This window comes from Pelodiscus sinensis, chromosome 4, assembly GCF_052426305.1.
Source record: "Pelodiscus sinensis isolate ZL-2025 chromosome 4, ASM5242630v1, whole genome shotgun sequence".
In the NCBI taxonomy this organism is placed as follows: domain Eukaryota; kingdom Metazoa; phylum Chordata; order Testudines; family Trionychidae; genus Pelodiscus; species Pelodiscus sinensis.
In genome coordinates this window covers 84,697,490-84,716,345 of record NC_143055.1, presented here as the reverse complement: position 1 = coordinate 84,716,345, position 18,856 = coordinate 84,697,490, and the positions used below count along the sequence as shown (strand labels likewise).

General features: G+C 40.1%; 1 protein-coding gene across 1 annotated transcript; it reads left to right on the top strand.

Moving 5' to 3' along the window:
* Window positions 1-564: 564 nt before the first annotated feature.
* On the top strand, window positions 565-17,881 carry REELD1 (reeler domain containing 1). Its single transcript, XM_006133849.4, has 6 exons — window positions 565-810; window positions 7,306-7,528; window positions 8,711-8,883; window positions 9,864-10,203; window positions 11,217-11,280; window positions 16,878-17,881. The coding sequence occupies exons 1-6, from the start codon at window positions 603-605 to the stop codon at window positions 17,514-17,516; spliced, it is 1,647 nt and encodes a 548-aa protein (XP_006133911.4). The 5' UTR covers window positions 565-602; the 3' UTR covers window positions 17,517-17,881.
* Window positions 17,882-18,856: the final 975 nt, after the last annotated feature.

Genomic DNA, 18,856 nt, shown 5'->3' with positions numbered 1-18,856 from the left:
CACCCTCTGCCCTGTGATTCAAAGCCCAACTCGGTGTTGTCTCCATTTATCAGTGTGCAAATGGAGTAGGGACAGCAGATTGGTTGCTACATGTAATCTTTCACCGGAATGGGCATGAAGTAGCTTCCATGAAGCAGCTCCACATATTTTCGGGATAGATGTTTTTATCTTGTATTCTGCCCAGATACTTGGGCAGGGTGGTGAGTGTTAAGTTGAGGATTTTGTACTGTGTGTGGATGAATAAGAACATGCAGAATCCTTGTTGTTGACACTAATGGTAACAAGATTCTTGAAAGTGATGGTTTTCTACTGCTCTGTGGACAACTTCACAAGAAAAAGAATCCTCTTTTGGATCATACCCTGCTTCCTAAAATGCTTCTTGAATTGTTCCTTTTTGTAGATTACCGGGAAGGTCTCTGTGTGTCATGGAAAACATTTTTTAAAAAACTAATTAAAAGTGTTTGGGGAAGGGAATTCTGTCTCAGTGAATTCAGCGATGACAAATGTAACATGCTTACTGATTGTATCTTCCTAGAAATTATTACTTTGAACTTAACCAGTGTAATGCCTGTTGCTTTGAATAACATAAGGTGGAAGATGGAATGAAAGTCCAGGCAGTTATCATTGGATGGGCATGCATGCTCTTGTGCTTGGTTTCGTACACTGCTGCCTTCTCTCACGGTGCAAGTCTTTCTGCCTGTGCTGACATGACACCCAAACATATAAGAGCTCAGCTTCAGAACCCATGGAACAACTACATCACTATCCACACCAATATGTCCTCCTACTTTCCAGGTGATAAGGTTCCAGGTAAGAAGTATCAACTAACTTGGCAGTGCTGCTTAGGCCCTCTCAGAGAATGAGAGGGGCTTAGGCCACTTTGAGTTTAGAGGACTCAGGCCCCCCGACATATCTCACTTCTCATCCACGGGGTCATACTAAAACCAAAAGAATATATGAAAATAAACATTTGAGACATTTATTTATTAACAATTAAGTCATTATACCAATAGCATGTATTTTAAAAATTTAACTTTAATTGTGAGTTTCCACTGCAAGCAAAACTCTTCATTTTAGGTATGCTTTTCTGGTTTTGTGGGCAAAGTTCTTTATAATTGAAGACAAATCTAATTTATGTGCAATATTACTGTTAATGTTAAGCATTGTGAGCCCATTTAAATGCTCTTGTCCCATTGTAGAACTATGATCGTTCTTTACTTGTTTTAACATGTTGAATGTGCATTCACCTGAAGCCACTGATGCAGGAAGACTGACAAAAATACGTAATGCAGTTCTGATATTAGGAAACATGGTCGACAGGTCGAGATCGAATATTTCTTGAAGCAGTTCTTTTGGCTTGCAGTCCAATATAAAGTTAATGGAATGTATAAGTTTCAGGAAGATGACCTCATCACAGAGATCTCTTGAAATTTCGTTGTGCCTTTGTTGAAACTGTTCAGCTGCTGAATATAGATCTTCATCACTTAGTTCTCTGAACTCCCAAAGGAATCCAAGAGGGTACAAATTTGTTGCAGTGACTCAAATTGATGTATAAGACCAGATTTGATGGAGTCAATACTAACAAAAAAAATTGACTTGATAGTGCCTTTCTTCATCAGATTGAGATGTTAGGCTGCAATTGGTGGAAAACTCAGATAAAATGTCAATACCCTGTCCTGGATTGTGTCCCATTGATCATGAATCTTTTGAATATCTTTAAGAAGTCATTCAGTGTTATCCCTCTCAACATCTAATGTAGCATTGCATGCTAAATTACAAGAATAGTTTTGTGGATGATTTTTAGCAGCTTCATCCACATGGCAGACATTAAAATGCATTCAAATTTAGACGTGTACTTCTGAATTGATTTAAGCTCAGTGTGAGCCTGTGCTGTGAGAGTAAGAGATTCAAGCTCACTTAAAGCCTCTCTCTCAGAGTCCAAATGCTGTGCAACTGGTTTAACGCCATCAATTCATGCCGACCGTCTTGTCCACATTCTGTGCTGCTTCAGAATTTCTCACTTTCAAGGACTGCTACTGAAGAGGTTGTACAACTGCTGGATTGTTTCAAAGTATGTGATTGCTTTCTTGCATGATTCAGTGCAATCAATGCCAATAAGATTTAGTGTGTGGTTGCCACAACTGAAGAGAATACAGTTTGGATTTTGCTCAAGAAGGACTGCTTATACTCCACTGTACTTCCCAGATATGTTGGATTCATTGTCATAGGCTTGGTCAATGCAGGCTTGAAAATTTAATTTGAAGCTTTCCAGAAATTCTAATGTATGAGCAGCGATTTCTTTTCCAGTTTTATTCATGAAATTGTTGAACAAAATGAATCGTTCTTCAATTGGAACCAAAATTGTCTGTTCTTTATGAAAACAGTCTGGAGTTGCATCAATAATAATTGAGAAGTACTTCACATGTTGTATCTCTTCAAGAACTGTTGTTTGCACAAATGTCCCACACAGCCCAATAAATTTGTTTTGTATTCTGGTAGACAGATAATGGACTTGCATTCATGAACACGCTTAGCATGGCCTGATAAAAGTGGGTCATACTTGCTAAGAAGCTCAAGAATACCAAGAAAGTTTCTGTTTGTAGGTTCACTGATACATTGACTGGAACCAAACAAAGCCAGTCCTCATTCAGAAAGAAAAATAATTACTTTCCATATGCACTCAAAGAGGTTTTTTTTCTTCTTCCAGATATCAGTTTCTGTATTTTTCACTTGGGAGTAAGTTTTCAATTGAACTGTCAGCTAGTGCTGTTCTGCTAGCTGATTTCCATGTAACATTATCTTTCTGTGATACTGAAGTTTCATGTGCAGGTGTTTGATCTTTAAACTTCCTCCAACCTCTAGTGATGCTCCAACGAGATGAATCAGACAGTACTAATGCATTTGAAGTATTACTATTAAAAAAGAACCAGGGTACATCGTAAAGCATGATTTTCATCATCTTTCGGTATAGTACTTGGAATCTGAAAACAACTAACTTTGAGAAACTACTGCATTTGAGCAACATTGTTCTTATCGAGAAGTCCAATATCAGGTTCTGATGCCACTGTGTCCTGTACTAGTCATAAGTTCTTGCTCTTGCTGCGCAGCATCTCCGAGGTCCTGATTTTCTGCCTGCACAGTCTCTAAATCGAGCATAGATTCTTCATCTATTGCTACTGTTGGCATTTCTGTATCTTGATTAATGACCTCCTCATATTGAGGCAGTGGCATTGAAATGTCATTTTTGGGTACAACGTTTTCATCATCAGAACTGGAAGTGTCACTGTCAGTATGGTCATATTCTAATGGCTGAGGCATCTTTTCTATGAGATGATATTATTGGTTTTAAACTCTTAACTGTTGCTTCACTCTATTGCTTTCACCGGCTCTTACTTGCACCACTTTCAAATCTTGGCTTCATGTTTATAAAGAAATTCTTTTAAAACACAGCAACACACAATAAATTCATTCGCTAAAGGCTATTGGTTATACAAAATTTTAATTGTAAATACTTTTCAATTAATATTATATAATAATGGTTTGGAGATGTTATTTACTATAGCCCTTATAGCCTTATTTCAAAGTCTTGAAATTTTGTCTGCTAACATGTTCCTGTCATTAAATTCCTCTAATAACTGGTGCGTTATTATAAATATGAACACAGGGCGGTTGCCAGATTAGCTATAAAGTTTATTAAACAAGTAGAATTAATAGTTTATTATCACAAAAAAGCTTTTAAAGGTGAATCTAAAACTAAATAAAGAGGTAGATTACAGCTGAGCCAGATATATTATTGTCTATGAAGACACATAAGAAAAAACAGGAATATGAAAATCTCCCATGCAGAGATAAACATCTAATTTAAAGGTTAAACTCACCCGCAGACCAAGAAAAATCACTTCCCAGTAACAGAATTAATTATGACTTTCAAAACCTCTAAACTGTGCAAAGACTGTAAACAGCATTTCATAACATAGAATCACTAACCACAGAAGCTACTCTAGTCATGCAGATGAAAACTCAGATGTGACTGAAAATTTGGCGAAGGGCCAAAGTCCCACGATGGTTTAAATCTTTTTTTGCGGGTGTATATATAGCTTCTTTTGTTGTTTCCGTTATAACTGCAAGGTGTATAATAAATGGAAATGTCTTGGTAGAAAAATGTCAAACTTTGAGGCCCCTTTCTCTCCTGAGGCCCGGGGCCAAATGGCCCTCCTGGCTCCTCTTCTGATAAGGAATGGTGCTTCTAGTAGTTCTCCCCTGTTGTAGGTCAAGGCCAGAAATGCAAATCATGGCAACAGGATTCTGAATACTGTATACTAGCAGGGAAGTTTTCTAGTCTACATTATTGACTCATAAGGAGTAATTATTTAAGAGGAAACTCACATATATAATATATATATGATAGCTAATCTCAGGTAAGACGTTTGTCTTTGAGTGATGAAAAGAGAGAGAATCTACGCCTGGAAATGCCATGAATGAGTTATAGCCTCTCTCCTCATACGGAATACATGTAATTACAGACAGCAACCTTCATTTACGGTATGTATATAAAATACGCATTCTTTTTTTCTCATCGTCCATCAAGCCTGAAAGGATTATATTCTGCAATCAGTGATACCTAGGTAAATTCAGAGAATGAAACTGTACATTTCAATAGAGTCGTCTTCAGATTTTCACCAGGTAGCAGATGCTGAGCCCATGGCAACCCACACTGAAGTCAGTCAGGACCATAGAGCCAATGGGAGAGTCTCACACAGAGAATTATAAAAGCACCCTAAGTATTTAAAATGGCAAATGAAGAAGAATCTGACCTGTAAATGTATTCACCATCCTGCCTACCCACCCACATACTCATTCCTATTCAAAAGATCAGTTCTTAAACAGAAATGGACCCCACACTCCTTTGAGTAACAAGACAGTTTAATTCTTAAGAACATAAGAAAGGCTATACTGGGTCTGACGAAAGGGCCATCTACCCCAGTATCCCATCTGCCAACAGTGGCCAATACCACATACCCAAGAGGGAGGGAACATAAAAGGTAATCCTCACATGATCTCTCCCCTGTCACTTATTTATAGACAAACAGAGGCTAGGGACACCATCCCTACCCATCCTGGCTAATAGCCATTGATGGACCTAACCTCCATGAATCTATCTAGCTCTTTTTTGAACCCTGTTAAAGTGTTAGCCTTCATCATATCCTCTGACAAGGAGTTCCACAGGTTGACTGTGCGCTAAGTGAAGAAAAACTTCCTTATGCATGTTTTAAACCTGATGCCTATTAATTTCATTTGGTGACCCCTAGTTCTTTTATTGTGGGAATAAGTAAATAACTTACTTAATCACTTTTTCCATACCAGTCATGATTTTATAGACCTCTATCATATCCCCCCTTAGTCTCCTCTTTTCTAAGATGAAAAGCCCAAGTCTTTTTAATCTCTCTTCATATGGGACCCGTTCCAAACCCCTAATCATTTTGTTGCCCTTTTCTGAATCTTTTCCAATGCCAATATATCTTTTTTGAGATGAGGCGACCACATCTGTACTCAGTATTCAAGATGTGGGCATACCATGGTTTTATATAGAGGCAATAAGATATTTGCTGTCTTATTCTTTATTCCCTTTTTAATGACTCCTAACATTCTATTTGCTTTTTTGACTGCCGCAGAACACTGAATGGACGTTTTCAGAGAACTATCCGCAATGACTCCAAGATTTTTTTCTTGAGTAGCTGTAGCCAAATTAGTCCCCATCATATTGTATATATAGTTGGGATTATGTTTTCCAATGTACATTACTTTACATTTATCAACATTACATTTCATTTGCCATTTTGTTAGGGTATGTCTACACTGCATTCCTCTTTCAAGAGAGGAATGCAAATGCAGCTGAGCGAAATTGCAAATGAAATGCGGATTTGGGACCCCACTAGTTACCTCTCGCCACTCGGAAAACTTACCATTTATTCCTACCTTTTGTTTACTGTCTTTTAATCAGTTATCAGTTCAGGAAAGGACTTCCCCTCTTATCCCATGACAACTTACTTTACTTAAGAGCCTTTGGTGAGGGACCTTGTCAAACGCTTTCTGGAACTCTAAGTATACTATATCCACTGGATCCCCCTTGTCCACATGTTTGTTGACCCCCTCAAAGAACTCTAGCAGATTAGTAAGGCATGGTTTCCCTTTACAGAAATCATGTTTACTTTCCCCTGACAAATTATAGTCATCCATGTGTATGACAATTTTATTCTTTACTATAGTTTCAACTAATTTGCCTGGTACTGATGTTAGACTTACTGGTCTGTAATTGCCAGGATCACTTCTAGAGCCCGTTTCAAATATTGGTGTCATATTAGCTTTCTTCCAATCATTAGGTACGGAAGCCAATTTAAAGGATAGATTACAAAGCACAATTAATCGTTCCACAATTTCCCATTTGAGTTCTTTCAGAACTCTTGGGTGAATGTCATCTAGTCCTGGTGACTTGTTACCATTAAGTTTATCAATTTGTTCCAAAATCTCCTCTAAAGACACCTCAATCTGGGACAATTCCTCAGATTTGTCACGTAAAAAGAATAGCTCAGGTTTGGGAATCTCCACAATATCCTCAGCTGTGAAGACCAAAGCAAAGAATTCATTTAGCTTCTCCACTATGACTTTATCATCTTTGAGTGCTCCTTTAGCATCTCGATTGTCCACGGGCCTCACTGGTTGGTTAGCCAGCTTCCTGCTTCTGATGTACTTAAAAAACATTTTACTATTACTTTTTGAGTTTTTGGCTAGCTGTTCTTCAAGCTCCTTTTTGGCTTTTCTTATTATATTTTTACACTTAATTTGACAAAGTTTATGCTCCTATTTTCCTCACTAGGATTTAACTTCCATTTTTTAAAAGGTATCTTTTTAACTGTCACTGCTTCTTTTACCTTATACTCTTATACTGGATTTTTTTTATTTATTTCTTTTTGCAAAATCAATCAATATGGTGTGTATACATACATTAATAGTGCATAGATAGCTCTCTTTGTTCTAGTATAAATTGATTAGTAGTTTATAATTTAAAAAAAGACTCAGGTAAAATTTCCACATAACTTTCATACGGAAATAGTCAACATTAAAGAATGTTCTGATATTTTCAGAATACCTAAGAGAGAGAGAGAAGCAAAGTGGCAAACTTGGTTCCCTACAGATTCCTCCTCAGTTCACCAATTTCAATGAAACTTCCATTGCAAATGATTCATGTCAGAAATGCAAGTGGATGACTTGGACAAATTGTTTTTTGTACAATGGTTTGTTTTGCAGTGACAGTGAGGAGCACTCGTGATTTCATGGGCTTTTTGCTTCAAGCTCGCAGAGTATCTAATGATCAAGTTGCTGGCACTTTTGTTTTCATTCCTCTGGGTTCCAAACTGCTGACTTGTTTTGAAGATGGCGATACTGTAACCCATTCTGACAAGTCACTGAAGAGAAATCTGTCATTTGTGTGGAAGGCACCTGCCCAGCCCATTGGAGACATCAAGTTTTTGTAAGTATATATGATTCCTAACTCTAGTTCATATCTAGGGAAAGGAGTTCCTTGCTGTCCTTATAGTTTGTTTGCCATGTTAAATGAGGGAAGCGGCAGGGTAGTGGTGTGATATTGCTTGAAATTCATGTAATCTTGGAGTAATTTCTCAGCTGCTGTAAATTGTCATAGATTTATTGTCTTCAATGGCAGTTTACAGCAGCTGAGGATCTGCTCCTTTGTATTTACATGGTCAGCCTTCTACTAAAACAAATTTGCAGATGAAAACTGACAGCTTAAACACTTTGAGAATCAGTAGCCCTGTATCTGATTTCCCTCCTGTAAAAGGTTAACCATAAACACAACTGTTCACAGAATGATTATTGTGCTGCATCAAATAGTAATGGAGAGAGAACCAGATATCTAAGCTAAGATAATATAGCTAGGTTTAGGCTCAATATACGTTATCGGTTACATTAATACATATTGCATCTAGAAATACAGTCTTTAAAAGAATGTTACGGTTGCGAAGTGAAACACTCCAGAATTAGCAAATGGCAAATGACCCGGGACTGCCACTGGTGTTTAATTGCTGTGTACCCACACCCATAGAAACTCACAACTGTGGGAAAGTGGCGTTTAATAGTTACAGACCTTTCTTCCCCATCCCCAGGCTTGCCTTTGCCCTCCTCTGGCAGAAACACATCATGGAAAATTTTAGCCTGAATGATTAAAATCTGGCAGTATTCTAAGCAACTGAATAGAGGAGCTTTTTTAAGAGAGAGTTTCCGGAAGTCTCAGTTATAGGCAGTGCTACCAACCCTGTAATAATACCATTGTTATAAAAATTAAATAGATGAGTCTTTTTAATCAGTGAATCCTACTTGCCTCCTGGCCAATGGAAGCAGAGCTAGTCAGTTTCCCAAATTTACTTTTGTTAAAATTTGAAATTAATGTTTTATTTTCGCCTTCATTTTTTCACCAGCCCTAATGATAAGTGAACCTTTACATAGCATTTTCTCTAGAGTATCTAGTGTGATTTGTTTTTAACATTAATAGTGTACACGGTGGGCTAATCTATTAATATTTTTGCACTGGTTGTTTTTAGTTGTGTGTTTTTAAATCTGTTTGATTAGCTAAATGTTATGATGCTTTAGTAATGCATAAGGTGACTAAATTCTTGCATAACATTATTTTTAACAGTTTATCGGTAGTCCAGTCATATTTTGTTTACTGGGTAAGGATAGAATCTGCTATTGTGTCCCAGCCAATCCAAAACAGAACACCTGCAGGTAATAGCAAGAAGTCCAGCATTATAATACCAACACCATTGCAGAAACCTACTGTTCTAAAAGAAACAGTTACAGCAAGCAAAGGTACGTGTTATTTTACTGACAGCTTAGTTCCAGTAGAATATTTTTCTGGCATATTATGTCATCCTGCTAATACAGGTGACAAGATAACCTCAGGGTTCACTTAACATTAGTTACTGGGGCCTGAACCTATGAGGAGAGTCTTGAAGTGGGGGCACTCCTCACCATTCAGTGCTTTAGTGTGAATGAGGGCAGTGATATACAGTTTAAACCGTAAGATTTTATCATGAGTGCTTCTATAGTTGGTGTTTTACTCTAGACACACATGATTAGATAAAAGCTGAGTTTCTCATGCAAACAAAAACAATTTCTAGCCCTTACAGCTGCAAAGAACAGCAACAAACATGACCCGAGTGCATGTTATATACTCAAATGAAAAAAAAAGTATCCAAAATGTACTTTATCTCAAAATTTTAAGCCAGTCTCATGATTTTGGAGGCTTGACTCGTGTTTTTTGAATGTTTGGGCATGGCATTATTGTTTAAATAAGGGAGAATCCTATATTTATTGTCAGTGTTCACATGCCTCAGCTGTGTATATTGGACAAAAGGCAAGTCATATATCGCTTCTCTCAGTTTGGAGTGAGTTGGTCTTTTTTCAAAGTAAATGTATGTCTAGGTAGAATAGGTCACTATTTTATCATTGCTTTAGCAGCCTCAGGTGACTGAAATACCTTCCTCCGAAGATGGAACAAACCATGAATATAGACTTTTAAAAAAGGAGCCTTGTTTCTGAAAATATTCAGCATGGCACTGTGACATTAATTTAATTATTTTATCCAAACTTAATTTGGGGAGGGCTTTTATTGGTTTACCTTCGAGTTTCCATGGGATGCCTAGATTTCTACTTTAGCTTTGTGCTACAGAAATCAAAGTTATTAGTAGTATCCGAATACAGATAACGTATTAATTTCATTACAAAACAGGGTTTGAAACATACACTACAGTGGAAAGTACACTTGTCCTCTTTTTGTATTTCTTAAGGTTCCACTTCACCCAACAGTGTTACTGATTTTACTCAGCCTGCAGAAGTTATGCCTACCAGGCCGACTAGAATTGCAGTGACACATATATTGGACCCTGTTTCTGGAAGCAGACAAGACCCAGAGCAACTTGATAATGGAAAGCAACAATCTGAGACCTCTGTGGACTCAGTAGCCTTGAGGGTCAGCAGCAGACATGGAGGAGGACAAGCCAAAAGAAGCAGCTCCTACCATGATCAAAGGCTGGAGCCATCACTTGAGTTTCAAGAGCTGGACGTGGTGAACATCTTGCGAAGTTTCATTTTACCAGATTATACCTCCAGCCCCAGCACGCATGATGGGTACTGTGTGAAGAGTGGATATAATGTATTGAATATGAATACAACATTTCTCCAAAAGTTACGGAAGGAGTAAATTAATGGGTGTTTGGATGCTGAGATTTTGAAAATTACTCAGCCCCTTTTAGGGTGGGTGTGATGTAAAATTACGACAATGGGACACTACAGGTTGAACCTCTCTAGTCCAGAACTTTTTGGACCAGGAAACATGTCAACTGGAATGATTTTAGTTAGCTGGATGTCCACTTTTCATGGGTGTGGCCAACGTTTCCACAGTCCCATGAAGTTTGTTTACAGCCACCAGTCATAGCTCTCAGTGTTCTGTGCTGTTGTTTCGCTTTAATTTATCCCTAAATGTCCTCTAACAGCCTAGTAAGCAGTTGACATGTTGGTGATGCTGCTAGACAATATTGACCTCCCCTCACCGGAAAATTCTCTCGTTCATAAATGGTCAGGCGCCAAGGGTGCCGGATTAGAGAGGTTCAACCTGTATTGAAATAGAACTGAGGAGAAGGTACACAAACACTAGTAATAGTACAATACAAATATGGAGATGGACAGACTAGACTGAAGAGTGTTTAGACTTACATTCTAAAGATGTAATCAAAATCAATCAAGTAATAGCTATATTTTTCTAAAAAACATAATCAAGGAAATGGTGAATTTAGCAGGGCTATCCTTCCATCGCTCGGGAGAAGGAAAAGGAGAACTGAACATAGTTGATTGCAGAAGTTTGTATTCAATGGGATTTGGGCAGGATTGGGTCCAATATTATGGGGAGAGGGGATTGATAAATTCGGCCTTGAATGTTCTGCATTATCTTATCAGTAGTGCATTTGAGTTGGATTGCATTACTGCTGTCCGCATGGGTGCCTCTCAGCATAATGAATGTGTATCTCATGGGCTATTCTAGTACGTAACATTTTTAATAAAGTACAGACTGGATTTTTTTTCATTGCAATTAGTATAGATACACAAAATATATTAAACCTATCTTTCTTTTTCCAATATTTTAGGCTACCAGCCATCTTAAGCACTTCCACATCACAGCTGTGTTTGACATGTAAGGAAGATATTCAGGTAAGAACTGTGTGGGATGTTTGTTCTGTTTTCTATTGTTGGGGTTCCCCTGAGGCCTCTTCAGTTCCCTAAGAACTCCAATCTGTACTTCAGTTAGGTGTCAGTCTTGTGTTTCACCTTCTTTTATCAGCATATAATCAAATTACATTTGAGTTGATCAGTCTAGGGGTTGGGTACAGGGTATGCCCCATGTCCAAAGTTACACAGAAACCCGATTCCTTTATGTGCACTTACACATTACATTACATCACGATTTGGAACTTGCATTGTTTCTTTGTAGGAACCAATCCCTGTATATGCTCTGCCCATGCTCTGACTTACTCTTTACCTCATCTTATGTTCTAGATTTATCTGATCCTTTGTAAGCAGTTCCCTGGGCATTTTCCCTTATTTTAGCTGGTATAGATGTTTTGTTTCCAGTCTGCTGACCCCTTTACCTCCCTAATCCCATCTCCCAAAAAATGAGGCCTCAGCCATGTCCAATTACTCGTATCAAACTGGGCCTACATCTGCCCCAAAGTAAAATGATTGGAAGCAGGTGGAAGTTTTAGGAGTAGACGACAATAAAATCTTTTGCATCTTAACAGCAACATGTGTTCTCTATATGCCACATCTGTTACTAAAGCTATTTTAACACTGTTAAAGTTTTGAATGTTTTCATGGGGACTGATTTTTGTGTCTCGCTATCAATAGAACCTTTATGACTATGCGTTCAACTGTAAAATGAAAAAAACCCTTTTCTGATGCATAGAAATGACACGATTTTAAAGTGCAAAAATGTGAGATATTTTTGGGTTAGAAGCCTGCATAGATTGCCACCGGGCATCTGGGAGTCTCGTGTTTCTAGCCCTGAAATGCTGGTAGATACAGTATTAAACCTGTCAGCATCTAGCACTTAATATTGTCTGTTCTGAGTCTCATGCAGTTTTTTTCTTTTGGGGAGAAATTCTACTATATAAATATATAAATGAAAGAAAGACACAAGCTTGTACCAAAGCCCCACAACCAAGCATGCCCCCAACATGGGAAAAATTCAGAACTGAATCTGCTTAGCTATTTTACCACTGAGCATTACCTGTGTCTTCACTATACATCACTTCTCTGTGGGTATGTCTACACTATCCCGCTAGTTCGAACTAGCGGGGTAATGTATGCATACCGCACTTGCTAATGAAGCCCGGGATTTGAATTTCCCGGGCTTCATTAGCATAAGCGGGGAGCCGCCATTTTTAAATCCCCGCTGCTTCGAACCCCGTGCAGCGCGGCTACACGGGGCTCGAACTAGGTAGTTCGGACTAGGTTCCTATTCCGAACTACCGTTACTCCTCGTGAAACGAGGTGTACCGGTAGTTCGAAATAGGCACCCTAGTCTGAACTACCTAGTTCGAGCCCCGTGTAGCCGCGCTGCACAGGGTTCGAAGCAGCGGGGATTTAAAAATGGCGGCTCCCCGCTTATGCTAATGAAGCCCGGGAAATTCAAATCCCGGACTTCATTAGCAAGTGCGGTATGCATACATTACCCTCCTAGTTCGAACTAGGAGGGTAGTGTAGACATACCCTGTGATCTTTTCTTACAGAAATGGATGGGTTTACTGATGTGTTTTCCTGCTTAGCCTGAAACCCTTTCTAGTTTCCTCCCACTGTAAATAATTACTTCAAAACACATGCACGGTCCAGCTCATTAAGCCACATAACATATAGCACATGTACAGCAATTTACTATTCCTTTGAACTCTGAAATAAAAATAAATCATTATATATTATGTGCTCACATACATTTATCAGGAAATACAGTAAGCTAAATAGGCACTTCTGCATGGGAATGTAGCACTACTGAACAGACAAGCATAGCTTGGCTTTGTTTAGCCAATTATTCCCCTGCATCTGTTTTTTAGCTGGGGTACTTTGCATTGAAGCATTTCAGGTCATTCTCTCTCTCTCTCCTTTCAGTATCTGGTTGCATTAGTTGCTGTTCTGGGCTGTACCTCTTATAGGGCAGTAAACACCCTAAAATCCTCTTATGCCTGCATGAGTTAAAGAGACCCAGGAAATGGGGCAAATTCAGTTATTGCATACGTTGGTGTAAAATAGGATCAACTCTGTTGAAGTCAAAGCATTTGCTCTACTGTAAAAGCACTGTAGGTGAAACTGGATTTTAACCCATTGGCTACATCTAGACTGGCATGATTTTCTGCAAATGCTTTTAACAGAAAATTTTTCTGTTAAAAGCATTTGCGGAAAAGAGTGTCTAGATTGGCATGGACGCTTTTCTGCAAAAGCACTTTTTGCAGAAAAGTGTCCATGCCAATCTAGACGCGATTTTACGCAAGAAAGCCCCGATCACCATTTTTGCAATCGGGGCTTTTTTGCGCAAAACAATACCGGGTTGTCTACACTGGCCCTCTTGTGCAAAGCATTTGCGCAGGAGGGCTTTTGCCCAAACGGGAGCAGCAGAACAATTTCGCAAGAAGCACTGATTTCAGACAGTAGGAAGTCAGTGTTCTTGTGGAAATTCAAGCGGCCAGTGTAGACAGCTGGCAAGTTTTTCCGCAAAAGCAGGTGCTTTTGCGGAAAAACTTGCCAGTCTAGACACAGCCATGGTGTTTATGGGTATCTGAATATCTGCATTTACCAGACAGCTGGGGTCACTTTAGACCTCCCAGCTTCAACTTGTTCCTTTGGGGCAGGCCCAGCATTCTCCTTTAGAAGCTGGGGGGGAATGCAATGCTGCTGCTGCCTGATGCAGCATTTCCTTTGTTTTGTGCCTGCCACTTCCTGCTGTCATCCCTGGTGGGGCTGTGGTTTAGGGGAGGCAGCCAGCAAGCAGCAGGGAGAAGGGCTGATTTTAGGTACAGCATTTGCCCCACACCATCCAAATAGCAGCATGTTTCCTCCTCTCCCTTGTGTTTCAGAGATGGTAGGATTTGGGGAGAAACACTGAGAATAAAGGGGGGGGGGAAGAGAGAGTGTGTGTGGTGGTGGGGGGTTGGGTTGGAGAAGGGTTTGGGATTGGAGAGAGGGTCTGTATTGGGGGTTTGGATAAGCTAGGAGTTATAGGCAGTGGATGAACATGAGGAGTCCTGTATGAATGGGGGTGGGGGTACAGGTGAAGGCAGGGTCTAAACTGAGGCAACTGGATCCATGGGGGAGAAGCAGCAGGGGCTGTAGGAATGAACTGACAGACTTGGAGAAGTATGAACTGGGAAAATGAAGGCCTAAAGAGATCAATGGGGCGGGGGGAGAGGTGACTGGAACAATGGCTTGGTAGGGGGCAAGCTGGAGATTAACTAGGAAGGGGAGAGATGATTGGGAGAAAGAGGAGAAAGAAGAACTGCAGGGAAATAGAAGCCTGATGAGGAGAGATGGACTGCAAACCTGGATGGGAACTAGGGCAGGAGCTGGATAGAGAGAGCAGATTCAAGAGGTAGGCGAGGGGAACAGAGAGCTATGTGAGAGGAGTCCTATGCAGAATACAGTGAATGGGAGCAACACGAGACAATGAAGACCAAAGTCTAAGGAGGTGGGAGGATGCCATAAGGAGAGAGAAACATGGGGACCCAGAGAGTCAAGGGAGAAAACAAATGAGAACTATTTAGGAGAATCCAGGAAAGATGCGAGAGAGAGCTGTGAGCTACTGGAAGAACAGGTGCAGCGGAGTCAAAGGCAACACAATGTGGAACACTAGGGCAAAGGGAAGAGAGGAAAGGAAAGAAAAGGCAGACTGAGAACATAAGAGAAAATAATTTTACAAATCAGAAAGAAAAGGCCACAATCCAAAATGGAAGGAGAGAAACAAAGGGTGAAATAATAGAGGTAGGAATCTGCAGAAAAAGATACGCTCTCATGTTAGTTAATTATAGTAGTTAATAGTTAGTTGGAGTCCCTGCATCCCATAGTATTTTCCAGGTAGATAACCCTTTTTGCATTTGGGGAAACGGACTGGGATTGCTGTTCTCAGCATCTATGCTGTTCTGACACTGCTGGCTAGCTAGTCTAGATTCTGCAGTTTATTCATTGAAATTCTATACATTTCTACGCTCACGTTCGCCTTCCTAAGTGGTAGCTCTCCCACAGAATGAGCTATTGCTGCCTATCCCCTACCTGGCCTCACAGCTCACCAGGCCTCCTGCCAGACTGGCTACCCAGCAAACCTTTTAAACAAGCACTAATGACATCAGAGACCCCAGAGCTCTCCTGGTGTAATTGATGATGTGCTAAAGAGCCTGCTGGGCTGTTCAGGTTGCATAGATGCTACTAAGGGCCTGATGCAAATCCAACGAAGCCAGTAAAATGATACCCATAGACTATAGTGATAGAAATGTAGCCGTGTTAGTCTGGGGTAGCTGAAGCAAAATGCAGGACAATGTAGCACTTTAAAGACTAACAAAGATGGTTTATTAGATGATGAGTTTTCGTGGGCCAGACCCACTTCCTCAGATCAAATAGTGGAAGAAAATAGTCACAACCATATATACCAAAGGATACAATTAAAAAAAATGAACACATATGAACACATATGTGATTTGTCCTTTTCATATGTGTTCATTTTTTTAAATTGAACCTTTTGGTATATATGGTTGTGACTATTTTCTTCCACTATTTGATCTGAGGAAGTGGGTCTGGCCCACGAAAGCTCATCATCTAATAAACCATCTTGATAGTCTTTAAAGTGCTACATTGTCCTGCATTTTGCATAGACTATACTGGTTCTGGAGCAGGCCCCAGCTGTGCTATATGAAGATAAGAATTCAGTGCAGGCCTCAAATTCATTTCTTTCAGGGGCACCTCTAAAATCCTCAGATTGCCTTTGCAGCCAGTCTTAATTAAGGTCTGTAGTGAAGTGTAGGCTAACGGCTTGCATGGGTCTCGTTCTGTGACTGCTACAAGAAGAAGGAACTGAGAAAAGAGAGAGTTAACAAAATACTGATTCACATTGTATGGGGCGTTCAGCACCATTTACAGGTGGCAGTTTTCCAGCTGACAATGTGGCGTGGGAAAGGCAGATTTTTGGCTAGGCTTGGTTTATTGAACTTTACAATCCTCTGGGGCCCTTTCTTTTTATGCAAATAAAAGCAAAGAGGAATGTAAACTAAATTCTTCTGCAACTCCCCTGCTCCAGAGCCCCCAAAAGTGAATGGGCATCTTTCTGTTGAGGTGGCAGCATGATCCAGGCATTAGTGAAGTGTCATGTCATTCAGTGTGCGGAGGTGTCTGTGACTGCAGGACTGGGGAGAGGTGCTGGAAGCTAGCGCCACCAACTGAAGTCCTATATGCGGAGACTGGCACCTTGATGGGGTAAGCTTCCTGCTCTACCCTACCATTGTGCTTCTACTTTGAACAATGGGATCAACTTAGAGTATCTATTCCTTCTAGCCAGGGATGAGACAGCAAGCAAGGTTGACGGTTGCATCTATTAAGGAACTCTGTGGAATGCACCAACTCATTCCACAAATGTCAATAAACGACCATTAGCTATTGTTCTTGGTTATTCCCAACGAAGTGGTTTTGAACCAGTGACAAGCAGGAAAAAGAGCCAATTAAATCCCATAAGCTGTTTAGACTCTCATCCGATATTTTGTCACCTTTTTGCTTTTAAGGAGGTTGCTGTGAACTCCAGCCAGGAGATGACAAAGCCTGTGTTGCATGCTACAGCTTCACTCTCCACCCAGCTTTGGTACACTGACCTGCTTGCAGTTCCAGAGACAGTGTCACAGCACAGAGATGGGGAAGCTGACTTGGAGGTCTCCAGCAGTTTAGCATCAGCTTCGAGGCAGCTGGCAGAAAGACAGTCGGTGACACAGAAGGCTTCAGCAAACTTCTTACTGCAGTCAGAACATGCAGTTTCTGGAGAGCAACAGGAAGAGAACAAAGAGGATGTTGCTGGGAATACACTTCCATGGGTGACCAGACCCAAACCTGATGCTGCTCCTCCTGGGAAAGGAGGAGAACATCACAGAAGAGGGACACAATTCTTAGCAGCGCAACTCGGCATTCTCCTTGGCTGCACAGCTGCCCTTGGCATGGCCCTGGCTGCTGGACTGCGCTGTATCCATTCCCAGTATTGTCACAAGCGGACAGAAGTGTCTTTTAGTGAACCAGACAATGATGTCATTACAGTGAGAGAGGGTGGGGAGATGATGCACTTCAGGAAGATACGGGAAAACAGCTTTGTGCTGGTGCAGGCTGAGTACAACTGGATCAGCCCATCAGGCAGTGGAAAAAAGGCGGTTATCTAAAAATACCTGCAAATCCCCATTTTTGAAACAACGCTTTATAGATTAGTGTCATATGTAGGGCAGATGGTAAAAATTATGCCTAACATGAATACTGGAAGCTGTTGTAGAGTAGCTCCTATATATAAGTATTTCAGTAAATATATTCCAACTGAGAAATGATGGAATTATGTGCATGTTCTGATCACAGTACAAATGCATGCAACTTAGTTACAGATGTTATGAAAATTACATGTTCTAAATTACAGATGCTATGAAAATATAAGTAGACGTATTGTTTAAAGTGTTACACTTAACGCAATAAATATTGCATACCTACTCATTAACTGCGCTATTGTAGCCATTACATTTCTTTTGTTGCCTTAAGGGATAATCAGAAATAGAAATTCTTCATTTGCACTTCAGTGTCGTCTCTTATTTATTCTCTGCAAAAGTTTCTAGAGTCTATTATTTCTTCCTTCTTTTAGGAAACCGACAATGCTGCTCTTAACCTCAGTTGTCACTTAAAACTTCATCCATTTTGATTGTGTGCAAGATACTTCTCAAATCAGTAAAATATTTGACACTTAAATTCTAGTTCCTGTTCAAAACCACAAAGAAATGACATGTCAGCTGAGAAAATTGATCTGAAGAAGGCAGAGCCTGGCTGACATTATTGAAGTGATCTGAAGGAATGAAACACACAGCTTTGAGGGAGAAACATGCCTCCTTGCAGGTGTAAATGGAAAGAAAGCCTTTCCTGTCCATTTACACCTGATGAGGACATGTTTTTAAGGCTAACAGCCAGAATTTTTTTTCAAAAGTCAAGTCAGTCAGTGTTGCACAAACACATATTGAGTGTCCTCCTCAGGTCTTCTCAGGGAACCCACGCCAGTAAAGCTCAGGTGACAAATTAACAGCATCTTTGTTCTCTGAACTTTAGCAAGACTTTCCTCTGATTCGGACAGTGCAGCGGCACTTGGGCACTTGGATGGCATTCTGTTCTTAACACATTCAGACTAAGAAGTAGGTAGAACAGCTAAATGAGCAACAGCAAATTATTTTTATAATGACGCTTTGAATAAGCAAACAGCAATAATAACTTGGAAGAACAACATTTTAAAACACGCTAATGTCATTTTGCCAGCAATTGCCCCTTGCTGCTTATGCTTCCAATGCAGAGATGCCCAACTGTTCCCTTACTGAGGCCGTGCTGGCAGCTTATCAGAGATGTATTTAATTTGCATTAGATGAAGCCCATGTACATGGAGGAATATCCTGCAAGGATATCATGTCACAGCATGTTGTGCGCCATCTTAAGTTAAGCAAACCCTGCCAGGCCTTGTATGGGCTACATCTCTTTA